At 43.3% G+C, this 23,511-nt stretch overlaps 1 protein-coding gene and 1 long non-coding RNA gene across 2 annotated transcripts in view; one reads left to right on the top strand and one right to left on the bottom strand.

Moving 5' to 3' along the window:
* ENOX1 (ecto-NOX disulfide-thiol exchanger 1) overlaps positions 1-23,511 on the bottom strand; it is a 211,754-nt gene that overhangs the window by 116,953 nt on the left and 71,290 nt on the right. Inside the window, exons 7-8 of the mRNA XM_054719823.1 lie at positions 5,432-5,538; positions 1,473-1,590 (exon numbers count right to left, since the gene is read on the bottom strand). Of these exons, the coding sequence (XP_054575798.1) occupies positions 1,473-1,590; positions 5,432-5,538 (225 nt within the window). The remainder of the gene's footprint in view (positions 1-1,472; positions 1,591-5,431; positions 5,539-23,511) is intronic.
* Positions 5,714-8,963, top strand: LOC114232967 (uncharacterized). The gene is made up of 3 exons (XR_003619077.2): positions 5,714-5,870; positions 6,727-6,869; positions 8,553-8,963. It is a non-coding gene; the product is annotated as an uncharacterized LOC114232967 (long non-coding RNA).

Raw genomic sequence — 23,511 nt, 5'->3', positions numbered from 1 at the left:
AGGTGTGCAGAATAGAAATGCCGTGAGGAAAATGGTTTCCTCAAACAAGCAAATCTAAACCCAATAACCAAGCAGTCCTGAGAAATCTGTAGCATCTTACTAGGAGGCATACAGTGACACATACATGCTAGCTTCATTTTTCAGACAAAGGCTTCAGAAAAGAGTGGCATGGTGCCTTCGTTTATGCCAAACTTCTGAAAGATATAAATAAGTGGAATTTGAGGCTAAAAGGAAAATGTTCTAAGGCAGTGGTCTCTAACGTTAGCATGCATCAGAATTCCCTTGCAGGGCTTAAATCAAAGATTGCTGGCTCCCACCTCCACCTCCCCGAGAGTTTCTGATTCAGTAGGTGTTGGGCAAGGCCTGAGAATGTGCATTTCTAGTAAGTTCCTAGACGATGCTGGTGTTGCTGGACTGAGGACCACACTTCTGAGAACCACTGCTCTAAGGACGCTGAGCGCCCTCTGCTACCCCTGGACAAAGCAGCTTTCCTTGCGACCATCATTTACGCCTCTGATTCTCCTTGAAAGGCCTGGAGAAACAGGGCATGCACACCACTCTGCAACCCTGATGACATGGCCATTTTTGGGAACTTGATTTTGGCTTCTACCAACAAATTAGCAAAGGTCACCTGTTTCTGGTTACCCGAATCTTCCTGTTAAAAAGCTTGGAACAGGTGAGTGTTTGTTTATTCAGCGGTACATACGAGGAGACAGATCAAATCTATGTCATGCCTCTATTTGTCTTTTTTTTTGGGCAACAGTGGCAACTGTGGTTCTTCCTGGGCCCTTTAGACCACACTCTTCCCCTTGGACAAGCAGTCCCCCTTGGTGTCCCCTGTGTGGAGTGACCATGTCCCTGGCCTACTTCTACAAGACCAAGGGGTTCACATATACACGATTCAAGGACAGAGTTTTCTATCAGCATCTCAGATGAGACGGAGTACGTGAACCAAGGTTCATTCTGAGCTCCTCTCCTTTTTACAGCTCAAGAGTGATGCCCCTTCCTTGGCACAAAGTGGGCCAACCCTCTGAAGGCAGGTTAGGTGAACTAAAGTTCACTGGCGAACAGTCTAATTCTCCAGCTAGCTCTTTCAGAGGCTGGAAAGCTTCCTCGGGGATTAAACAACTCGCATGTTAGGACACTGACTGAAGCTAGATTTTATCTGTATTTCAGCATCAGTGGTGGCTACCATACTATGGAAAAGGATTTTTATGGGAACAGGCAAATGTCCCTGAAAAAAGTATAATGGCCCCGGACCTACTCATAAAGAAACAACTGGAACAATTTAAATTACTATGTTCCTAAGGAGTATAATGTTCTATTAATAAAAGACACAGTCACTCAGAGATGAAAGTTTAGTATAACTCAATAAAGGTGAGTTATGTGTTCATTTCCCAATATATATGCTCCACCTGGGATTAGGAAGATCATTGAGATACCTCACGGTCTGTGGCGGTTTTCAGCATTACCTGATTCATCGACTCTCATTTTTTTAGTTGGGCTGTCACAATTCTCATCATCTGACATTTCCATCTCCTCTTCGCGGCGGATGCCCATGAGTTGCTCACTTTGAGCATTCCGGAGCTCCTGAAAGTTAAGAGTACCCGAACGTCAGTCACTTTCCCAGTGGTCTTTTAGTGTATTATGGCTGACACATGAGCACCTAGAATCTGCAGTTTTTCCCTTCCAAACGCTGCCCCACCTAATCTAGAAAAACATCCTGAGGGGTACAGAAGTTGGGGGTGGAAAGACAGGAATCTGGTATCGGACTTGGAATAATTCCTGCTCACCAATGACTAGTCAAGCGCTCTTCAGCAAATTATTCAATCTCTCAAGTTTCAATCCCCACATTTGTAGAAAAGGAGATAATAACATCCACCTAGCAGGGCTGTTGTGAGGATTACACAGAAATACCTATCACCATGAGTGGCACACAGGAGGGGCTCATAGCTAAGGATTAGGAACACAAGAAAGGAAATGTTTAAAAGACCTGGTCTGCTACTGACCCACTGTGTAGCTCTAGGGATGTTTCCTCATCTCCCTTAGCCTCAATTTACTCACTGAAATATTGTAATGATCATACTTTTGAGAATAAAATAAATTAATGCATGTAAGATACTTAGCCTCATGTTAAGCACATGGTTCTCCAAGTTGAAAATGTAGACCTCTATTATTCTTCCTGCAGAATAAGGGCCCTGCATGTGAGCATGTGGCCCTGTGTGAACACACACACACACACACACACACACACACACACAAACACACAAACACACACACACACACCATTCATATATCCAAATGGCCAAATTTAAAAATATGTTGGAGGACAAAATAAAAACAGATGCCTTCTTTTCCTGGTGTTTTACATTATCGTGTAGAGTTTATTGTTTTTGTTGTGATGGTTGTTTTAGCATCACTTTATGATCTTAGGATTATATCTTACACTTTCCACCTATTACAGTAGTGATTGCAGCCAAGGCATTTAATTTCTTTGAGCCTTTGTCAACTCACACATAAATGGGGAATAGTAGTAATAAAGGCCATTTGAATGCAAACGTGCATGTGAAAACTTATAAGAAGTAAAGAATTACAGAATATTTTTTACAACTGTATCTAAAAATCAGGACACTGTAATCATTTATGTTAAATAATTACATTATTTGTATAAATTTCTATATCATGTATTTGTGAATCCTTATCCATTCTGTCCTCTTATATGTGTTCCCCTTTTTTACCTCATTTAAATTGAAGTCTCTAAATAAAGTCAAGTAGTTAAAATAATTTCACTTTATAATAAACCTTTGAGTAACAATAAAGCTAAAGTACGACGAGGTACTGAAGGCATGACTTTAAGCATAGTTCTCGGCCCATTCAATCAATGTGCACACATTAGTCTGTGTTATAGGTTCTTTCAGTTGTCTTCCCTGCTTAGCTCACAGATGCGTACCGCAGCATGACGGGAAGGAAAGTGTTTCTAGCTGACAGTGTTTGCCTGGTCAATTCTGAACCCTGGGAATCACCATTACAGAGGACAGGGAGGGGAGGGGGGTCAGCAGAGAGGCAGGGTCCCTGGGACACGCAGGGTCCCAGGCCTCCTTGCCTGGCCATGCCACCGAGTGGAAAGAGGTGCCAATCCTGCCTTAACCAACAACATGGGTGTCAGAGGCAAATGTCACATGTGGTTAGTGGGGACGTTTTTAGGTTGTGGACAGCTAATTTTTTTCCGACAAAGAGGCCAATTCCCAAAGAGGTGGCCTGAAAATACTTAAAACAAGGAACAGTCAGGCCGAGAGAATAAATGAGGCTGAAAGAGCCTGCTGTTTAGTCCCTACAATTAATGACAAACTGTCATACAGTAGCTGTTCTAGGGGGGGGAGGGTGGCAGAAAGGAAAACAATGGGAGGAAAAAAACAAGCTGAGGGTGTTTCCACAGGGTGCCGCTGGTTCAGCAGTAAATCACTCGCACACTCTAATAAATCTGCAAAGGTGTTGCAGATAATTAACAGATGCTGTACATGGGAACGCGGAAAAAATCAAGCCAATTATCAAGCTTATGTGCAACTGAGAAATCATCCACAATGTAAAATTACCAACTGGTACTTAATCAATTAAGCGACATGTCGGAGAGAAAATCAAAGGTAATTTAGAATCCTATTTCCTAGTACATCCAAAGAGCTGGCGGGAGTGGGGGGGGAAGCCATAAAGGCCCTTTGCAGGCGCAACTCAGGACAGCATCCTTTCTACCCCTCCGCAGGGAGCAAGGCGAGCAGGCTTCCCTGGAACAGAGCTGGAGCCTTGAGTATCCTGCTCCGCAATGGAGAGGACAGCCCTGGCCCCAGCACGGGGGACGCCAGGGGAGGGGACCAGACATGGCAGGAAGTGTGAATTACATCAGTAGCCGGTATTTGCTGACACTCACTACTAATGCCAGCCTTTTTATGCACACGTTTATTCAGCATCACGCCACTTGCCTTTCTCTTAATATTTCTTTTAATCATGTTTGGTTTTTACGCGAAGAAAAAAAATAAACAATTCATAGATTTTTCCCAAATCTGAATCATAGATCATGGATTCTGTGTTTCATAACCCTCAATTTGTATATTTCATCATACACTAGGGCCCTTTCCTCCAGAAAATCAACCTTGACTGGGGTCTCAATTCAGTGTCTGGGGGAGCAGTAGGGAAGCATCCTGGCCCCTGAAAAGTTAAAGAGAAACCCCACCTCCTCCTTACTCACAATCCTGAACAGAGGAACAGAACTGCATCACTCACCATCCACCTTCTTGGGCATTTGTGAACAAAATAAAAAATGTCCTTCTTAACAATAAATTGCACTAGCACTTTAAGTGTCCCATTATTGTGAAGTCATCGGCATTCACCATAATAACAGTGATAATAAAGGATTCATTTGCTATTCATGTGGATATTATATCTAGTGCCATTGGTATTCAACTGTAATTTAGCATTAGTTAATGGGCACTTAAAATGCTACCCAAATGATTGATATCACAGTACTTTGTGGTTCTTCAAACTCTATGTAAAACACTTATTTTACAAGTGGGAGCCAAAATCATTAAATAAATAAACCTTACCTTCTATAAGTTTGGGATTTTGAAAGGGGTATATCATTTAGAGAACTCTGATATCAACATGCTAGAGATGGAGAGACATCCACATGAAAAACATTCTCTCATTAAAAAAAGAAAGAATAAGCAAACAAAGACAGTATACTTACTGTTAAATTACAGGTTCAAAGCGTACACTACACTGTGGAGTTAAAAATAACAGCCGGACGACCAATGACTAATGACACATTTTGGCCCTTCTAGGTGTCAAAGAAGGTCAAGTTCTGGACTCTTTCCTTGGGGTGAATACTCACATTCACACATGCATTGCTGCAGAGGGCAGATGTGGCTAGCCCGGCCGCTCCCTCCCCTGAGGAAGTTTGCTCTGGGAGAGAGAGGTGTGGTTTAACCTGCTGGCTAGCACAGGGACTAACGCATTGCTCATGATGAGAAAACGTGCGAGAGGCATACCTGCCATTCTAGACCAAAGAACTAACTGTCCTCATCATGTAGCAGAACAGCGAAAAAGACTCCATATTTATTAAAAACTGGTTTTCTGTTTTACGTTGCATTTTATTTCATAATCACCAGGCAAAGTGGCTTGGTTTATTTGAGTTCTTGGCTATGAATGGAAGACTTTCTGCTCTCCCACTGCAGGGGACAAGAGCTCTCTGTCCTCTCAGCAGGAAGTCAGCTCTTTGCTGGGTCAGGAACAAATGTGAGCTGGATTTGGGTGACAATGAGACAGGACAACGGCAAGATGACTGCCCACTGTAACAAAAACCGTAATGACTGCAGCCACACTATGCTCTGCCAATCCAGCTGTGTGATGGTGTTTAAAAAGTAATAATAAAATCACCAACCTCAGAATGTTTTCGCCAAATGTCTATGTTCTTGCGCTGAGCTTTCGAGAAATGGTCCCAAGCTTTTTGTCTGGTAGAAGCGTTGAAAACGGCCACAATCTGCTCAACTTTGGTGAACAAGGAAGTCAAACAAGACAAGTAATTTATGTTGTGATCACTATAGGGAAGCAAAGCAAAGACACTAGGAGTCTATGGATGATGTCACAGTAGAAATAACATCATCAATATCCATCCAATTTGTGCCTTTTGTACTTACATTTTAGCAAGGTTGGGATGTCTCCCTTCAAGTCTGTCTCCATAACTTTGGGTTAAAACAAATTCTAAATATGACTGGGGAAAGTCCAGGGGAAACTGGCTTCCATGCATTCTTTACCTTGTTTACAAATGGACTTGGCATATCTACAGACTGATGGGCACTGGAGTTGGCATACAGATACAGGTATATAGACAATGTGATGCCGTGGTTGGGGGCTTAGACATGAAGTTGGGTGGAGTGGCTGAATGAGGAAGAACCAAACATATATCTTTTTCTCTTTTGGTCTCTATCTCAAGGGGTCAAATGGAGCCCGCTGAAGACATTACTGGGTCCAAGTTCTAAGTTGGGGCAATGAGTAGCTGTGTCACATCTTCCCTCAATCTCTATGGGGCCATATTTACTCCTTGGCTCCTTTTTCTTCCCCTGTTGCACCCAATGCAGCCAGCCCACCAGCCCTTGGGCAGGGAAGAGACCAAGGCTCTCCAACCAGCAGCTCTGGCATGCAGACCTTACTTTCACACCGTATGGCACCCTCCACAGTTCATCACGACCACATACCATTCTCTGTTATTCCATTTTTCACTTTCTTAAGGCTCCCCTCCCTTGGCTCCCAATCCCCTTAAAGTTCCGACTCTATCACTTAGACCTCATTTAGAACTTCTATCACTTAGACCTCCTTTAGGACTTCCGTGGCTTGCAGGCACAGTGCTATTGGAGTAATAAATGCCGAGGGGTTATGAACAAAGCCATGCAGAGAAAGGGATGGGCTCTTAATAGTGGCTGCCACGGGTGGGGCCAAGCAATTGCAGATTCAGTCTTGCTTAAACAGTTATTGGTTTAGTAGGCGTGGGATTAAGGAAATTATAGCCCTGAATTAACCATATGATTAAACATAAACTTCTACATATTACATTAGAAAGGGATAGTTAAAATTAGCTTCTCATAGATGCTAGCACTCTATCAAACATATTTTTTTTCTTAAGTGATTTCCAAGGCTCTATTATAAAAAAGGACATCAAAGCTCTTCCAAATCTTCCAGGTGTCCAAAGAATGTCAAAAAGCAATCGGATAATCTGCACAGAAGAACAACACCTGGTGCCACAATTTTAAAAATCAGCACACAAAATAAACAAGTGTTTACTTTGCATAGGAAGCAAGCGGATTCCATTCCCGTCCCACACTGTAAATATCTTCTCATGCTAATAAGCAGCTACTTCCCGACCTATGGGTAGTTTTCCCGGGGGCTTTCATGTTTACAGTTTTCCACCTCAAGAGAATTCCAACTCCAAACTTTCCTATCTATCAAACTTTATCATCATGTCATACAATGAATTGATTGCACTTAATTTTAACAGGAGGATTTGCCATCAGCTTATCTCACGCTCTTCTTGAGGGCCTGGGGCTTCCCTCTCCTCAGCTCACCTGGAGGAAGGAAAGCTGCCAGGCTAGCCAGGCTGAGCTGCTCCGAGGGTTGCCTTTCACCTGACCACCTAAGCCCAGGGCTGGGCTGCCCTGCAGCATCGCTGGCCGAGGAGAATGCTGCCGCTCACTGCCCGGGTTTCCTGCTGTTTTGTCTGCAGGCAGGCCGGGTTCACGGGGGACTTCAAGCTGCCTTTGCAAGGGCAACATAGAGTAGTCAGCCCAAACTGTCATGGTAAAACCCTGTCAGGTGAGAGTATCTGGCAGGGATAGAGGTGGTAGTGATTGTAAGATTTTTTTATTTTTATTTTTTAAGATTCTGTGGTCAGAAGGGACTGTTCAGGAGCTGATGATTTTTTAAAAAATATATTTTTATTGATTTTCAGAGAGGAAAGAAGAGGGGGAGAGAGAGTAGAAACATCGATGATGAGAATCATTGATCAGCTGCCTCCTGTACACCCCGCACTGGGGATCAAGCTCACAACCCAGCATGTGCCCTTGACCAGAATCGAACCAGGGACCCTTCAGTCCGCAGGCCTATGCTTTATCCACTGAGCCAAACCAGCGAGGGCTGATTGTGAAATTTTTAATGAGAACTGGTCCCTTTGCTTTTAATAGCAGAACTCTTTGGTTGGAATCAGAAGAATAAGAACTGTGGTGTCTGAAACCAGGCCTGAGGGGAAGGCACAGTAAGGGTTGAGGCTGAGAATTTGGGTCATGATGGCCAAAATTCTGCCATTGATTGGGGAAGGCTGTTAATAAAGGTGATACCACTAGAGAGAAAATTGTGTTCATATGTTTATGTGTGTGTAGAGCAGAGGGAAGCTAAGAGAGACTAGTAATGCACTTGGAGGTGTACAGGAGGGAAAGCACTTAGAAGAAAGACCCAATGGCCAAAAACTGCACATGTTCAAGGTTACAACTAGGTCCCCGAATGTTTACTCAAGTCCTGTTACAGATATTCCCTGTTTCAGGTTAAGTGCCTCAGTTGCTTAGGCCATGCTATTAACATATTCTGGGCCATAAGTTTAATTAATTCATTCAGCAAACATCTGAGATCCTACTGGTTACTAGGCACTTGACTGATTGCTGGGAATATATGATTAAGACATGCTCTTGCCCTTGATGAGATTACAGAGAAATCTCATCTGGGGAAAAAGCAGATAATTACCCTACGCAAGAGAGGTATGGATGACACCTATGGGGACACAGAAACTAACTCAGTAGGTAGAGTCAGGGAACACATCCAAAGAAAGCCATATTTTTGCCAAGTCTTAAATAGTGAATCAAAACATGCTCAGTTGAGAAGGCAGGACAGCCAGTTAAAGGCTGGCATGGAATGTGAAAAGACTTTGTGTGAACATAGGTGGCAGGGAGGGGGCTAATGCTGGCTGAAAATAATAAGGACCATGTATGCCAAGCCAGATTGTGAACTTTATATTGCAGGCCAGAGATGGCAGATCTGAATAGGATTTGCTTGGGAGAAATGAGGAAGGCTTGAGTTAAGGTGGAGCGCTGGAGTGGAGGGAGAAGCAAGAAGTCATTTGACAGAGCAAGATATAGGACACAGTGTGACTGACTTGCTGTGTGGGAGGTAAAGAGGGAGACCAGCACGACTCAAGCTTGGGAAGTACATCAGAGCCCCAGACGATGAGCACAGGTGGAGGTCTGAGAAGAAGATAAAGAATTTGCTCTTGGACATGCGGAACTTGAGAGGCCTGAAGGTCATTCTGATGGACCTGAAATACATACTGCGGGTCCAGGAAGAAGTCAGAATTCAAAGAGATATGATGTCTTAAATTGTCTGGGCATATCTCGATTTCATGTAATTGTATTCTTTTCAATAGGGGAATTAATTAAAAGCAAAACTGAATGTGATTACGTTTATACTTCTTTTCTTTTTAATTTTTATACTTCCCCCTCCCCCACAGTAACAAATAAAATAAAAAAAAAACCCAAAGAACAAAAACTGTAACTCAGCTTAGGTTGAAACAATAGTCTCACAGTATTTCTATGGCCCAGCTTACTTTGGTCTTGCAAATGACAGCTCTTAGGCACTCAAAAGGACCCAGAAAGAGTGCTCGGACCAGCAGAAACTCATCATTAGAGAAAAACCACCTCAGAGCCTCTGCCCTAATGAGTGCGACTCAAAGACAGCACGTGTTAAAGACCACGAATGGGGTGACCCCTACAATTGATGTCACAGGTAAAGACCATACACTCTTCACTGTCTCTAGCAGAGAACGCCAAAAACATGTCCATAAATTTGACTACCACACACTACTTCTCCAGTATAATTCGTACACTCATCCCATATACAGTGAAGCTAAAAGCAGTTACTAACTCAATGGGACATTTAAAACTCTACTTAGAAGCCCAGAGAAGAGATAAGTAGTAGACAGGATGGCATTGTGATGCAAGCAGAACAAATTCATATCTCTGCCCCCCCCCCTCCACCGCACCCCCCGCCACCAGGGCCTTTACCACATCAGTGGTATAACGTGATGGCCGAACGCCCACCGGAGCCTCTACCAGTTAGTATGCTTAAACATGCTGGCAGTATTATCAACAGAAAGAGTTACCAGTCAGAAAATTTAAATTTATACTTTGCAACTCTTTCTTCCTTAATTCTATGTTCGACGTGTTTTGCCCAAATTAGGTTGTTTGAGGAGCATAAAAAAATTACCTGGCTTTTCAGAAATACGCTTGAATGTCAGTCGTAGATGTCATAATATAGTCCCTCATATATGTCCAGCTGGTATCAATGAACAGACGGGGAGGATAAACAGAGCTGTGATGAAGTTGTTCACCACTCTTTGCAAATCTCTTGTTATAAGATTAAACTGGGGCATATTAAAAATGTAAAGTTTATTTGAGCAAAAATCGACTCAAATTCGGCAGTGCCAAACTGGATGTGGTTAGGAAAGCTCCAGTGACAGGAGCTGGGGAGAGGCTTTTATAGAGAAAAGGCAGAAGGAAAGGAAGGAAATTCTTCATTGGCCGTAGCTTAAAGTCCTTAGGTTTCAACCTTCACGCACCTGCCAGGCTTAGGTTTTGGTTTGCTTACACAGGCCACCACAGCCTCAGAGCTACCCCAGGCTAATGGCTCCTTGTTTGCTAAGTGTAACACTCTACTAGTGGTTCATTATTCACTATCTTATACGTGTGTAAGTGAGGAAACATGGATACCCACATGCACACATATAACATACACACATATATGTGTATAGTTTTCAAAATTTCAAAAAATAATCTATAAGATCAAGCAATTTAACACCCTTTTCAGTACATTCCCCCAAATGCTTGGACATCTGCTGAGTTCAGAGCATACTCCTTACTTGAAAGAGGACTTTATAAATGATCTTGAGAAGAAGTTGTCGTCAGTCTTCTCAGGGAAGAACAGCTTAGGACAGGGCATCCATTTACCCAGAAACAGGACAATTTAGACAAGCTTCCTGAACAGGGCGCCCAGCACAAAACCTCAGATTTCTGGGCAGCCCTCTTGAGCTTTGAGCTCTGGACTGAAAAGCATTGGAAGCAGCGGAAGAGAAAGGTTAGGTTCCTCCAACGAGCACTAGCAGGGCCCTTTCTCCTTCCTGTCCTCCTTGCTGCATTCCTTCTCATAGTTCCTGCACCTTCTGCATTTTTTGTTCCAGCTAAACAGCTGTGAAAGAGCCTTAAATCCACTTAGTGGCCCAAATATCTGGAGAAACCGATTAAGTCCTCCCCAGCAGCAGGCCTGCCTAAACAGAGCACCTGGAACAGATCTCCGGGCTTAATTTTTGGTTTTAATGCTATCCGGGCTCATGATAGAGCCTTAAGTCTGTAGGGTTCAGAGGAAATTTCATTTTCCTTTAAGGGATAACATTTTTTCCAAATCCTCTCTGAGTAGCTCTGAAGAATTTTTCAAAGGCATATAACAAATGAAATAGGAGACCTCTGCCACCCTAGCTGGTTATTGTTGTTTTTAAATACTCAAAGCTGGGTGGGACCGATGAGCCTTGGCCCTGAATTGAATAATTATAATGGGAGGAATGTAGTAAGTGATTTGGGCTCTCAGGACACCCAGAGGAGCAAAATGAAGCCAGAGGGAGGAGCAGTTAGCATCAAACACGACAGGGACATGGGTAAGAGGAAGTTGCTAGGAGAGATCCCGGAGAGGTTTCTGCTCACTCACTCAGGCAGGCTCTGCATCCTGAGCTCCGAGGAGCCTGCCTGTCTGTCTGGCGGGAAGCCCAGGAAGCAGAGAATTAATATGATCAAACCCTTACATTAAGGAGGCATTGACTGGAATTTCAAGTTGAGAAGGAAGAAGGGCGTTCTGGGGTTTTGTCCTGAGATGAGTAAAAAGAACATTGCGTGACCCCGAGACTCCATTACAGCCGCCTCACCCCCGAGGCCGGCAGCAGGCATTTCTGAAGTCCTGACTCTGTGAGAACAGAGATTTGGTTCTTCTGGGGAATGGGATGGGGAAAGAAAAACATGCTGATCAAATTATAAAAAAAGATATAGGATGTTTTTGCAACTATCAAGCAAGCCAGAAATGGTCATGTTGTTCAAATAAATTAAGATATACAGTGACTTTTCAAACTCTGTATAAATTCCAAGGAACTGTAGATCCCCTTATGAATGCATATATTCAAATATTTTGTAAAATGACAGAACAGAAATCTATGAGAATATTACCATTTTAATAGGTTTTTTTTTTTTTTACAATATATTGCCTTTATTAGGCTTTTTAAATTCAATAAATCCCCCTGCCTAGATTATGGGCTAATTGAAGTAACACACACATATAAGAAAAAAGGAATAAAATGAAAAGCAAAGTCTACTTTCCTGAGTGCCCCTCTCCCCATTCTTTTCTTTAAAGGTAATGTACAGATTCTAGCACACCCATACAGAGAAAACAGTATGCAGAGAGTGTACACTGTGCATAGTTTCCTATGTGTAACCTCTTTTTTCACTTACACAAAAGTGCTAATATAATATACACTGTGCTGCACCTTGCTTTTTTCACTGTGAACATCCTCAGACAGATATCCTGACATTCTTACATACATTTTTAAAAATATATATATATATATTTTATTGATATCAGAGAAAAAGGGAGAGGGAGAGAGAGACAGAAACATCAATGATGAGAGAGAATCATTGATTGGCTGCCTTCTGTACACCCGCTACTGGGGATTGAACTCTAAACCTGGGCATGTGCCCTGACAGGGAATCGAACTGTGACTTCCTGATTCATAGGTCAACACTCAACCACTGAGCCACACCGGCCAGGCTCTTACATAAAAATTTTTATAAGAAATTCTTAGCAGTGGGAAGGATAGGTAGAAGAATAGCTGAATTTTTAATTTTTTTTTTTTTTTTTACTTTTTAAAAGGTATCATTTTTATGATTATATAATATTCCATCATATAGACACCATAATTTATTTAATAGTTACCCTGTTATTTCCACTATTTTGTTATTATGAACAATCCTGTGAGAATTACATTGGTAATTTCCCTGTTTCTTTTTTTTTTTTAAATTTCTTTATTGATTAAGGTGTCACATATTTGTCCTCATCCCCCCATTCCCATCCCACACCCCTCCCCATGGCTGCCCCAACCCCCTGTTGAACTTAACCATTGGATAGGCTCATATGCATGCACACAAGTCCTTTAGTTGATCTCTCCCCCCTCCCCGCAACCTCCCCTATCCTCCCTCTGAGGCCCGATAGTCTGATCGATGCCTCCTTGTTTCTGGTTCTGAACAGAACCTGAATTTTTAATTTTTGAGAGCTAAACTACACTCTAATTTTATAACCACTAAGTGCTTTTCAAATTATTTTCCTCTTCCCTTGTCAATAGTTGGTTATCAAATATTTATTTTTTGCCTTCCTGATAGATGAGAATAGGCATGAATTACATGATAGCCAGCTCTCTGCACCAGAGCTATCCACATCTGCAGGTGCATTATGAATCATAGGAATAAGTCCACAGACTCACCAGACCCCCTTTTAGCAGTAGTTGACTCCTGGCTAAGGGTGATTATTTGGCAGGAAGGGGTTTCTAGGCATTTCTTCTCCTTTGTTTTTTTTTTTTAAATATATTGTTATTGATTTCAGAGAGGAAGGGAGAGGGAGATAGAGATAGAAGCATCAGTGATGAGAGAGAATCATGGATTGGCTGCTTCCTGCACGCCCTCCACTGGGGATTGAGTCTGCAACCCGGGCATGTGCCCTGACGGGAATCCAACCGTGACCTCCTAGTTCATAGGTCAACACTCAACCACTGAGCAACGCCAGCCAGCATTTCTTCTCCTTTTTGACCCTCAAAATGGTGTCCCTGCTTTCCTTTGAGTTGCCACTAAGTTCATTAATGTGCTACAAAGATTACTTAATAGCAATTGGCTATTTCTAATTACCTAGATTTTCTGGGCCAGGCACTCGCCTGACGATGAAGCAGTAGTCTTCAGAGTGTGGTTCCTGCGCCAGCATCACCATCATCTTTTGTGAATGCTCAACCCCAGACTTACTGAATAGAAACTCTAGGGGTAGGTTCCCGCAGATTATTTTTTAAAATACATTTTTCCAGTTTTCTTGAGATACAATTGACATGTAACACTGCATAAGTTTAAGGTGTACAACATGAATTGATATATGTATATATTGCAAAATGAAGACCATATAAAGTCAAGTCAAGACCTGGCTGGTGTTGCCAAGTGGTTAGAGTGTCAGCCCACACACCGAGGGGTTGTGGGTTCAATTCCCCATCAAGGGCACATACCTGGGTTGCAGATTCATTCCCCAGCTCTGGTGCATGTGCATGTGGGAGGCAGCCAATTGATGTATCTCTCTCACATGGATTTTTTTTTTCTCTCTCTCCCCTTCCCTCCCTCCCTTCCACTCTCTCCCTAAAAAGCAATGGGAAACATATCCTTGGGTAAGGATTAACAAAAAAATAAAATAAATTAAATAAATTTAAAAAGCCTAGTTAACATTCATCACTATGCAGTGTTACAGTATTTTTTTATTATAATGAGAACTTTTAAGATCTACTCTTAGCAACTTGCAAATATGCAAGACAGTATTATTAACAATAATCACCACGCTGTACATTCCATCCCTGGGACTTACATATCTTATAACTGCAAGTTTATACCTTTTGGCCCCCATTATCCATTTCCCCCACCCCACCCTCCGCCTCTGGCAACCACAGGTCCAGTAAGTTTGTACCATTTGTATATGCATTTATACTACAGGCCAAAGTCTTATGTGCACTGAGAAGCATAAGGAGCCAGATACTGTAATAGATGCTAAGAAGGGGATAAAAAGATCCCAAACCATTGCCGGTCCCTGCAGTCCTGCGGGTGGGGGTGGGGCAGGGGAACACACAGCCATATACAGTATTCCCTGCTATTTGAAAGTTTGCTTTATGACACTTCACTTTTATGAAAGACCTAAATCAGTACCTGTGTTTGCTAACTGGAAGAAATCTGAAAGGGATGTTTGCTTTTATGAAGAAAAGTGAAAACCACATTCAGCGTTGGTTTTGCAGCAGCCGCCACTGGAGGCAGCGCACACCAGCAGCATCGACAGTGCCCACCCAGCTCCCTGGCAGCCACACGCGGCCTCTCAGCATCAAGCCCCAGAGCTCTGATCAGCCTCCGAGCATCTGTGCTTTATTTCGCTCATTGTGTGCGAACCTTAGCAAGACGTGGCCTAAGTATAATAAGAAAAGCCTAAGAGAGCGCATAAGAGTGTTACACTTAGCATAAAACTGGATGTAATTCAGTGCATTTAGTATGATTTGGTAGGTTATTTGGGGGGTCTGGGAACCCTCAAAATTTTTCTATAAAAACTAATGATAATTGTGCCTTCACTTCACACCCTACGAGCTTACAAAAGGCTTCACGGGAACGTACGTTTCTGGATGGGGGAACCTGAGTGTGACTGAGTCACAGCGCAGCAAGTGCGATGGGGGAGCCGTGGAGATGCCAACGGCGGCAGGAGAGGCCGAGCCTGTAAGGGAAATGGAATTTTGTACTCGCCAAGAAGCCAAAACATTTCATGTTATGATGGAGCAAGGACCGGCATACATCCCTCTCCGAAAGTGCACTGAGGACTCTTAGCACGCACTTTAATCTAAAATCCATCCTGCCCGGTTTTTGTTCATCACTGTTGTTGAATAGTAAGCCTCCACAGAGGAAACTGATGAGGCGGGGCCCAGGAAATGCTGGCAGGGTCGCACTCTTGCCTGTGAGAGCAGAGAGTCAGGCCGCCGGTGTTGGTCAAGTCATAGCTCCACCTCTGAGTAGCTGTGTGGCCTGAAGAAACCGCCCCCTGTCCGGACCCCAGGCACTGGGGACGGCGGGATAAGCCCGAGTGTCCTTTCCAGCTCGGTGATCCTGCAGAGCAGGCTCAGCAGACGTTCTGCAAAGGAAGATGGTGGGTATTTTTGGCTTTGAGGGTCACAACCACCTGCTACAGAAGGTGTCTCCCTACTCAAGCAGTGTGTCCCTTACCTGTGGCTCCTCTCACCCCTCTCTGGGCACAGGCGTCTTTTGTTTGAGCTGGACTCTGTTTCAGCTGCACGAAGAATCAAGAGCATGTCCTTTCTGCCTTAGAGTAAGTGGATGGACGCCTCACTTTCCCTCCGATCTAGCATGAAAGCATCCTGGCTTTAAAAACACTTTGTGGATTCTTTCCAAAGCAGTGCAGAGGCTATTTCCTCAGAGCCCTCCATACCCCTCCCCAGCAGCCAGAGTGTGTAAGCATATGCACACACACACACACATACACACACATACACACACACACATACTCTCTCACACACACTCACACACACACTCTCTCTCTCACACACACACACTCACATACTCTCTCTCTCACACACACACACTCTCTCTCTCACACACTCACTCTCTCTCTCACACACACATACTCACTCTCACACACACTCACACACACACTCTCTCACACACACTCACACACTCACTTTCTCACACACACTCACACACTCACTCTCTCACACACACACACACACACATTCTCTCTCACACACACACACTCACACACTTCCCCATTACAGTGTCTTTTTCTCCATGTCAAGGTGTCAGGGTTTCCAGCTTTAGTTTCCAAAGTTGTATCTTTCCTGAATGACTATGCTTCTCTCAGCACGTATTATGCTAGTTCTTGAACTCTAGCCTTCTACCATTCTCTAGTTTTCTGGAGAGTAAGACTTCATTTCTCTCTCATATTTTGCTATCAGTAAAAGAATGTTCAAAAGTTAATGTTAATAGTGGTATTAATTGGCTCAGTTTCTATATTTTCAGTGAGAGTGAAAGATACCAAGAAGGCTCAACGCAGCCCTGACAGCCGCCCCCCCCAACCCCCCGCCCCCGGCACTGTCTGCTGGGGTGCCCTGTGCAACAGGAAATGCTGTGCTCGTCCTTGATTTGGAAGTTTTCACAAAAACTATTTTCTCTGGACGTCTATTCCCTGAGAGCAAAGAGGTATTTTTAATAAATATTATGCTTCCTGCACTTAAGACATTGCTATCAGTATGATTTCGAGGAGAAATAGAAAACCTGCCGCGCTGCTAACGCAGTTAAGGGCTTTTTTCCCCCCCATGGATGAATGGATGATCGCCATGATGACCACAGACATGGGAAAGCATTTTAACAATTCATAAAGTTCTTTTTCCACAGTAGGGACAGAGGAGCCAAATTTCCCCTGGCAGGAATAAAATGTTCAGCTGAGATGTTCCTAAGAAGTAAGCGAATCCAGAAAGAGCTTTTTAGGCAGAAGAAATGTGGCCCAGGACACCAATCTGCCCGGAAGGGGGGTCATGGTGCACACGGAGATCAGAAAGCCCTCACATTTCACTGCCGTACTTGGTGCACTACCTGACACTCAATAGGAACCCAATAAATATTTGTGGATGAATTTCATCATTCATTCAAACGCCTGAGGCTTTTATGACTTTAGTCAAGCAAAGAGACAGGGTGTGACGGAGGGGATGGTCAGTGCCAGCTGTGGCCTCTCTGACAAGACTTCTGGCCAGTGTGCCACACCAGGGGGTGTCCCACATGCTGTCAGGATTAAAACGTGGCGTAAAATTCGCAGTGCCGTCAGCAGACGCAACCTCCACTGCAAGGCAGAAACGGAACATGTGCGTGGAGCAATATCTGAGCCTCTGCTCTGTGATCAGTTCGGAGCATCTGACATCATGGCTAGGTCCTAGCCCATATTTGTGTTTAGATATTCAGAGATCTTAAAGGATTGAAGTCATTGATAGGATGAGGGCTGTAGAATTTTCAGAGTGGGAATGAAACTCAGGGAACTGTTTAGTCAAACCCTTTCACTTCAGAGATGAGGAAACGGAGACCTAAGAAGCTTAAAGCACTTTTCTAAAGTCACCTGGCTAATTGATGATGGAGCTGGGATTAGAACCAGGATCTCTTCATGCCTAATCAGTCTCTCCACTATTCGCTATTTTCTTTATTTTTTTAAAGATATTTTATTGATTTTTTTTTTACAGAGAGGAAGGGAGAGGAATAGAGAGTTAGAAACATCAATGAGAGAGAAACATCGATCAGCTGCCTCCTGCACACCTCCTACTGGGGATGTGCCAGCAACCAAGGTACATGCCCTTGACCGGAATCAAACATGGGACCTTTCAGTCCACAGGCCGACGCTCTATCTACTGAGCCAAACTGGTCAGGGCACTATTCGCTATTTTCAAGACCTAAGATGAAACTGATGTCAATTCCTATGATAAATGTATAAAAAAATTAGCATGATGGTTCTAACCTTCCCAATCTCCAGGTTAAAATAATATTAATAACAGTACTGTAATACCACTACTGTAAAATTATCATCTAAAATATATTCTACATATTATAATTTAGGGGGAATGGTATATTAGCACAAACATTTAGAATTTGTTTTGTAGTTATTAAGCTCCAGCTCAATTTAAATATCATGTCATTTCCATCTTTGGTATTTGATTGACAACCAGTATTTGTATAAGGTGCTTTACCAGAATTATGCCAGGCCTGGGAGTGGTGCAGTCAGGTGGGAAATGGGAGCAGTAAGTGGCCTCTGTCTCTATTAGGCCTGAAATCTTGCTAGAGGAAAGAAAAACCACCAATAAACAAAAACCTATGCTTTGAAAATAACTAAATGCTCAAGTAGACAGCATTAACAGGTGCTGCAGAACGCAGGAGAAAGGGAGATGGTCATGAGTCATAATAGGCAGAAAAGGTCTATTATGAAAGGAGGAAGTGTAAGAGAAGCTGGGCTGAATTCTGGCCTGGGGAGGAGGGGGAGGACTAGAGGCAAATGCTTCATTTCCTAACCAGACAGCAGGGTGATGTAAGCACACTTGAGCACTTCCACCTGGAAACTATGCATTTACAGGGAGAAGATCCTCCTCTGATCACTTTTCTTCTCTTTTAATTTGGATAAAGGTCAACTTGATTTAAAAAAAAACTTTATTGTTGAAAGTATTACATATGTTCCCTTCTTTCCCCCATTGACACTTCTAGTCCACCCCTGCCCCTGCCCCTGCCCTAGGCTTCTGATCATTTTTCATGAAAAAAACACACCTGGTAGTAGAAAGCAAACTGTTCAAGGAGCCGACAGTCTTGCATTCTAATCTGCCCAGAAATTTCCAAATGACCAAGGCCTATCCTGTCTGCTCCCTGAGCCTCGGTCCCCGTCTCTGTAAAACATGGGGTTGGAGCCAGCGAGTGCCTCAGGTCTCCTCCAGCTCTGGCATTCTACAATTTCTACTTCTCATCTGTTCATTATGTTTATGGCATGTATTTTTAAATTAATATTAATAAACCTCTTTCCACTGCCATCTGCTTTCCCGTTTGCCTTTTTCCCCACTTTGCTTCCTTCTCTTTCCTCTCTCGCCAGGAAGCATGTTGGCAAAGTACCAAAGTGGGAATATCACGGAGTGTTCAAGCTTTCATTAGATGTGTGTGTTGTAACAAGGCATGCACAATTGATCATCTTGACATGCATATTAATAATTGAATGCTGTGGTACATGCTTCCTGAACTTTATAAACAACTTCTCCCTGAGCTTTGAAATAATGAACTTTGCTCATAACTGAAAAACTGAAAGTGGGCGGGCCTACGAGGAGTTCCTAGGAAGCATACATTTTTTTGTAGAATAAAGAGAAGCAATTTTATTAAAAGCCATGTTTGAATTAGGTGTTGTTTTAAGAATATCTGAATAATCTATAGTCTTTGAAATTTTAAAACTCATTTGCAATGTTGTACTTTGTATTACCAGGGGTTTAATTCTGCTTAAGAAAGGGGACCCACAAAAACAGGGGGACTCTTTCCACCGGAGATCTGTTTTATTTCACAAGTAACAATGGTATGTAATAATCTCATTATGAAATTTGGGGTCAGAAGCATACATTTTTTTAAAAGCGAAGAAGATCAAAACCCAAAAGTCTCTCAGTTGGGAAGTTTCTGCTGGTGGACAGTTTAAGAAATGACATAAACATGAGACAAGGACGATATAAGGATACGATCGCATATGAATAAGATGATTCATATGTGCTGGAATGTTTTTCTCCTTCTTATATATCTAGCAAATGAGAGCTACCCAGCTGGCCCAGAAAGGAAGAGACAGCCGCACACCAGGACAGATGATGTCCTCATCTAACATCTTTGATAATTGCACATCCATGGTCAGAAGCAAAAAAATGATCTCAAACAGAAGTGAATGGAGGCTTTCCTCCCCCAAACTCTTGGTTGGGTTCAGTTGCTGCCCCTGGATGTGTTAATCCAAAGCTCAGATGGAAACAATGTCTGTTTGATTATATTTAATAGCTGATCCTGTGGCGGAGGCCAGAGATATGAAAAAAAGGTTTGAATCAAATGTTGGTAGAACGTAACACTAACACAGCTAGAAGGTAACTGCTGAGCTTTGATGAAGTAAATCACATTTTAAAATTTATGTTATTATTAATGGCTCTTAATTTTCTCCTCTTTGAGCAAATGCCACTTGCTCAAAAAGGTAAGCAAGGACAAATATGACAAGCAAGGAAAGGAGAATAGGGCATCTAATTCAGCTTAATGGGCTAACACTTAGTGAAATTCCCTATCCTGCTCAACTAATTGGCTATTTCAAGCAAAAATCTATATAGGGACCCACCTGTTTACTGTGCCTGGAGCTTCGCAATGTACCTGACGTTTCCTGGGAGTTGCTAAGTGACTCTCCCTTCAGGACACCAGGCCAGCCACACTGGCTGTCATAAGCTAGTTCATCAATATACCTGCTTCCAAACCACTTCAGAACAATTTCCCGACACTTTTGGCTTTCTGATGGGAGATTGCCTTTCTGATGGAGAGGAGCACTGACACTAGGGATCTTTATGTGGAGGGAGTGCTTGGGGCTACTTCTGAATAACCAGGAGCTTTCCCACCACCAGGGAGAAAGCTGAGATGCCATTCCTGCATTTTGGTGCTTAAAAATCCTAACCTAATTCTAAATGAGAAAAACAAAGTGTGATTCCTATGGTGTTTGCCAGGAATATAATGCAGATAAATGGGAGTATGACTGGTTCTGTTTTGGGGAATTACAGTATGTAAATCACTGTGGACAAAGCAGTTATTGTTTTAAAAGCAACTCTAGGCACGGATACCAAAGTCACTCTACCACATGGAACCAAGCTGGAGGAAGCAAAAAATATGGTTGAGACAAATAAACATAACTCCACCAGATATGACATGAGAAATATTTAAAATTCAAAGGATGATTGCCCTAGCTGGTTTGGCTCAGTGGATAGAGCGCCAGCCTGCAGACTGACAGGTCTTGGGTTTGATTCCAGTCAATGGCACATGCCCCAAAGCAGCCAATCAATGATTCTCTTTCATCATTGATGTTTCTATCTCTCTCTCCCTTCCTCTCTGAAATATATATATATAGTGAGTGGCCAGATTATTTCTGAATGCATAATAATCTGGCCACTCAGTATGTGTGTGTGTGTGTGTGTGTGTGTATATATATATATATATATATATATATATATATATATATATATATATTAGAGGGCCGCTGCATGAATTTGTGCATGGGTGGGGTCCAGCCAGCCTGGCCAGGGGGAGGGGACATGGGCAATTGGCCGGCCTGCCTGCTGGTCAAACTCCTGGTCGAGGAGACAATTTTCATATTAGCCTTTTATTATATAGGATATACACTGAGTGGCCAGATTATTATGTGTTCAGAGATCATAATAATCTGGCCACTCAGTATATATATATATATATATATATATATATATATATATATATATATACACTAGAGGCCCAGTGCACGAAATTCATGCACAGAGGGGGGGTGTCCCTCAGCCCAGCCTGTACCCTCTCCAATCTGGGACCCCTCGAGGGATGTCCAACTGCCCTCTCACAATCCAGGACTGCTGGCTCCCAACTGCTTGCCTGCCTGCCTTCCTGATTGCCCCTAACCGCTTCTGCCTGCCAGCCTGATCACCCCCTAACCACTCTGCTGCCAGCCTGATTGATGCCTAACTGCTCCCCTGCCAGCCTATTTGCCCCCAACTTCATTCCTCTGCCGGCCCGGTCACCCCTAACTGCCCTCCCCTGCAGGGTTGATCGCCTCCAACTGCCCTCCCTTGCAGGCTGGGTGCCTCCCAACTGCCCTCCCCTGCTGGCCATCTTGTGGTGGCCATCTTGTGTCCACATGGGGGGAGGATCTTTGACCACATGGGGGAAGCCATATTGTGTGTTGGAGTGATGGTCAATCTGCATATTACTCTTTTATTAGATAGGATAGAGGCCTGGTGCAGGAGTGGGGGCCAGCTGGTTTTCCCTGAAGGGTGTCCCAGATCAGGGTGGGGGTTCCCTTGGGGCATGGGGCAGCCTGAGCAAGGGGCCTGTGGTGGTTTGCAGGCCGGCCACACCCCCTGGCGACCCAAGCGGAGGCCCTGGTATTTGGAATTTATTTTCCTTCTACAATTGAAACTTTGTAGCCTGGAGCGGAGCCAAGCCTCCTGCATGCTCCACGGCCGGCAGCCATTTCTGTTTGGGTTAATTCACCTTCTATAATTGAAACTTTGTAGCCTTAAGCGGAGGCCTGGGCCCGGCCAGGGTGTGCAGAAAGCTTTGCTTTCTCTGTTGCCGCGGGCATCCCTGGCCTGGTCTCTCCAGCTCCGTGGCTGCCGCCATTCTGTTTGAATTTGTTTACCTTCTATAATTGAAACTTTGTAGCTTGAGTGGAGGCTTAGGCCTGACAAGGGCATGCAGAAAACTTGGCTTCCTCTGTTGCTGGGAAACCTTGCTCCCTGTGGCTGTAGCCATCTTGGTTGGGTTTATTTGCATACTCGCCCTGATTGGCTGGTGGGCGTGGCTTGGGCGTAGCGAAGGTGCAGTAAATTTGCATATTACCCTTTTATTAGGTAGGATATATATATATACATATATATATATATATATATATATATATATATATATATTCAAAGGATAATGAAATGAGCATCTACCTAGAGTTTACCAGGTTACTGCTAATATTTTTATGATGAATGCTAGGACTTGGTTCCCCTTTGCATCTGGGCAGCAATCAGCTTTATAACAGCACACAGAATAGAATGAAACATCCTGAGGTTGCTCAGTGAGATATGCGATCTTCCTGTTCCATCTCATAGGCTTCATTCCAGCTCAGGCTCACATTTAAGGTATCTCCCATCTTCAAGTCATCCTGAAGGGTCTTGGCTATCAAGGATTCACAGGAGGGCTGCTCAGGCACTCCATGGTTGGGATGTGTTCCCCTCAGCCAGCACTGAGGTTGTCAAGATCAGCTAGAATGTCTGTAATCTCTGTTGATATCTGCTGGCTGCTGAAGTATTTCCCAGAATCAAATTACAGGGCTAAGTGTGATCTCCCAAATAGTAATAAGGGTATGGGAAATGTGAAGGTTGTTGGACAGTTAGTTACAATTGGGAATATGTAAAAATGAATTTTTTTGTTGACTCTTCCACTCTGATTCTCCTCATATCTCCTAGCCTGCTAGCAAGTGTCTGATAAAGTATAGCAATTTCCAATGAATACATAGCTAGCTAGCTCTTTTCATGATTTGCTTGATTACACATGCATGTTGAAACCTCATTACCCAAGTGATGGGATTTCCTTTGTGATGCTTGTTAAAATAATCAAAAGCAGACATATCACTAAATCATCACACATTTTGATAAATGCTCCAAGGGACCTAATAAGATGCAGTGACGGTGAACCTAGTAGAAGAGGGTGGATCAGACCTAAAGGAGGAGAAGGATTCAAGCATGCAAAGGGTGGGGGGAAGAGAACATCTGCATAGGGAACAGATGTGCAAAGGCTCCAAGGTGGGAGGTAGCTCTGAAGGGCTCAGCAGGAAGGA

Source organism: Eptesicus fuscus, chromosome 8 (genome assembly GCF_027574615.1).
Source record: "Eptesicus fuscus isolate TK198812 chromosome 8, DD_ASM_mEF_20220401, whole genome shotgun sequence".
NCBI lineage: Eukaryota > Metazoa > Chordata > Mammalia > Chiroptera > Vespertilionidae > Eptesicus > Eptesicus fuscus.
Note: the sequence above shows the minus strand (reverse complement) of the source record. Positions and strands in the feature narration are given on the sequence as shown.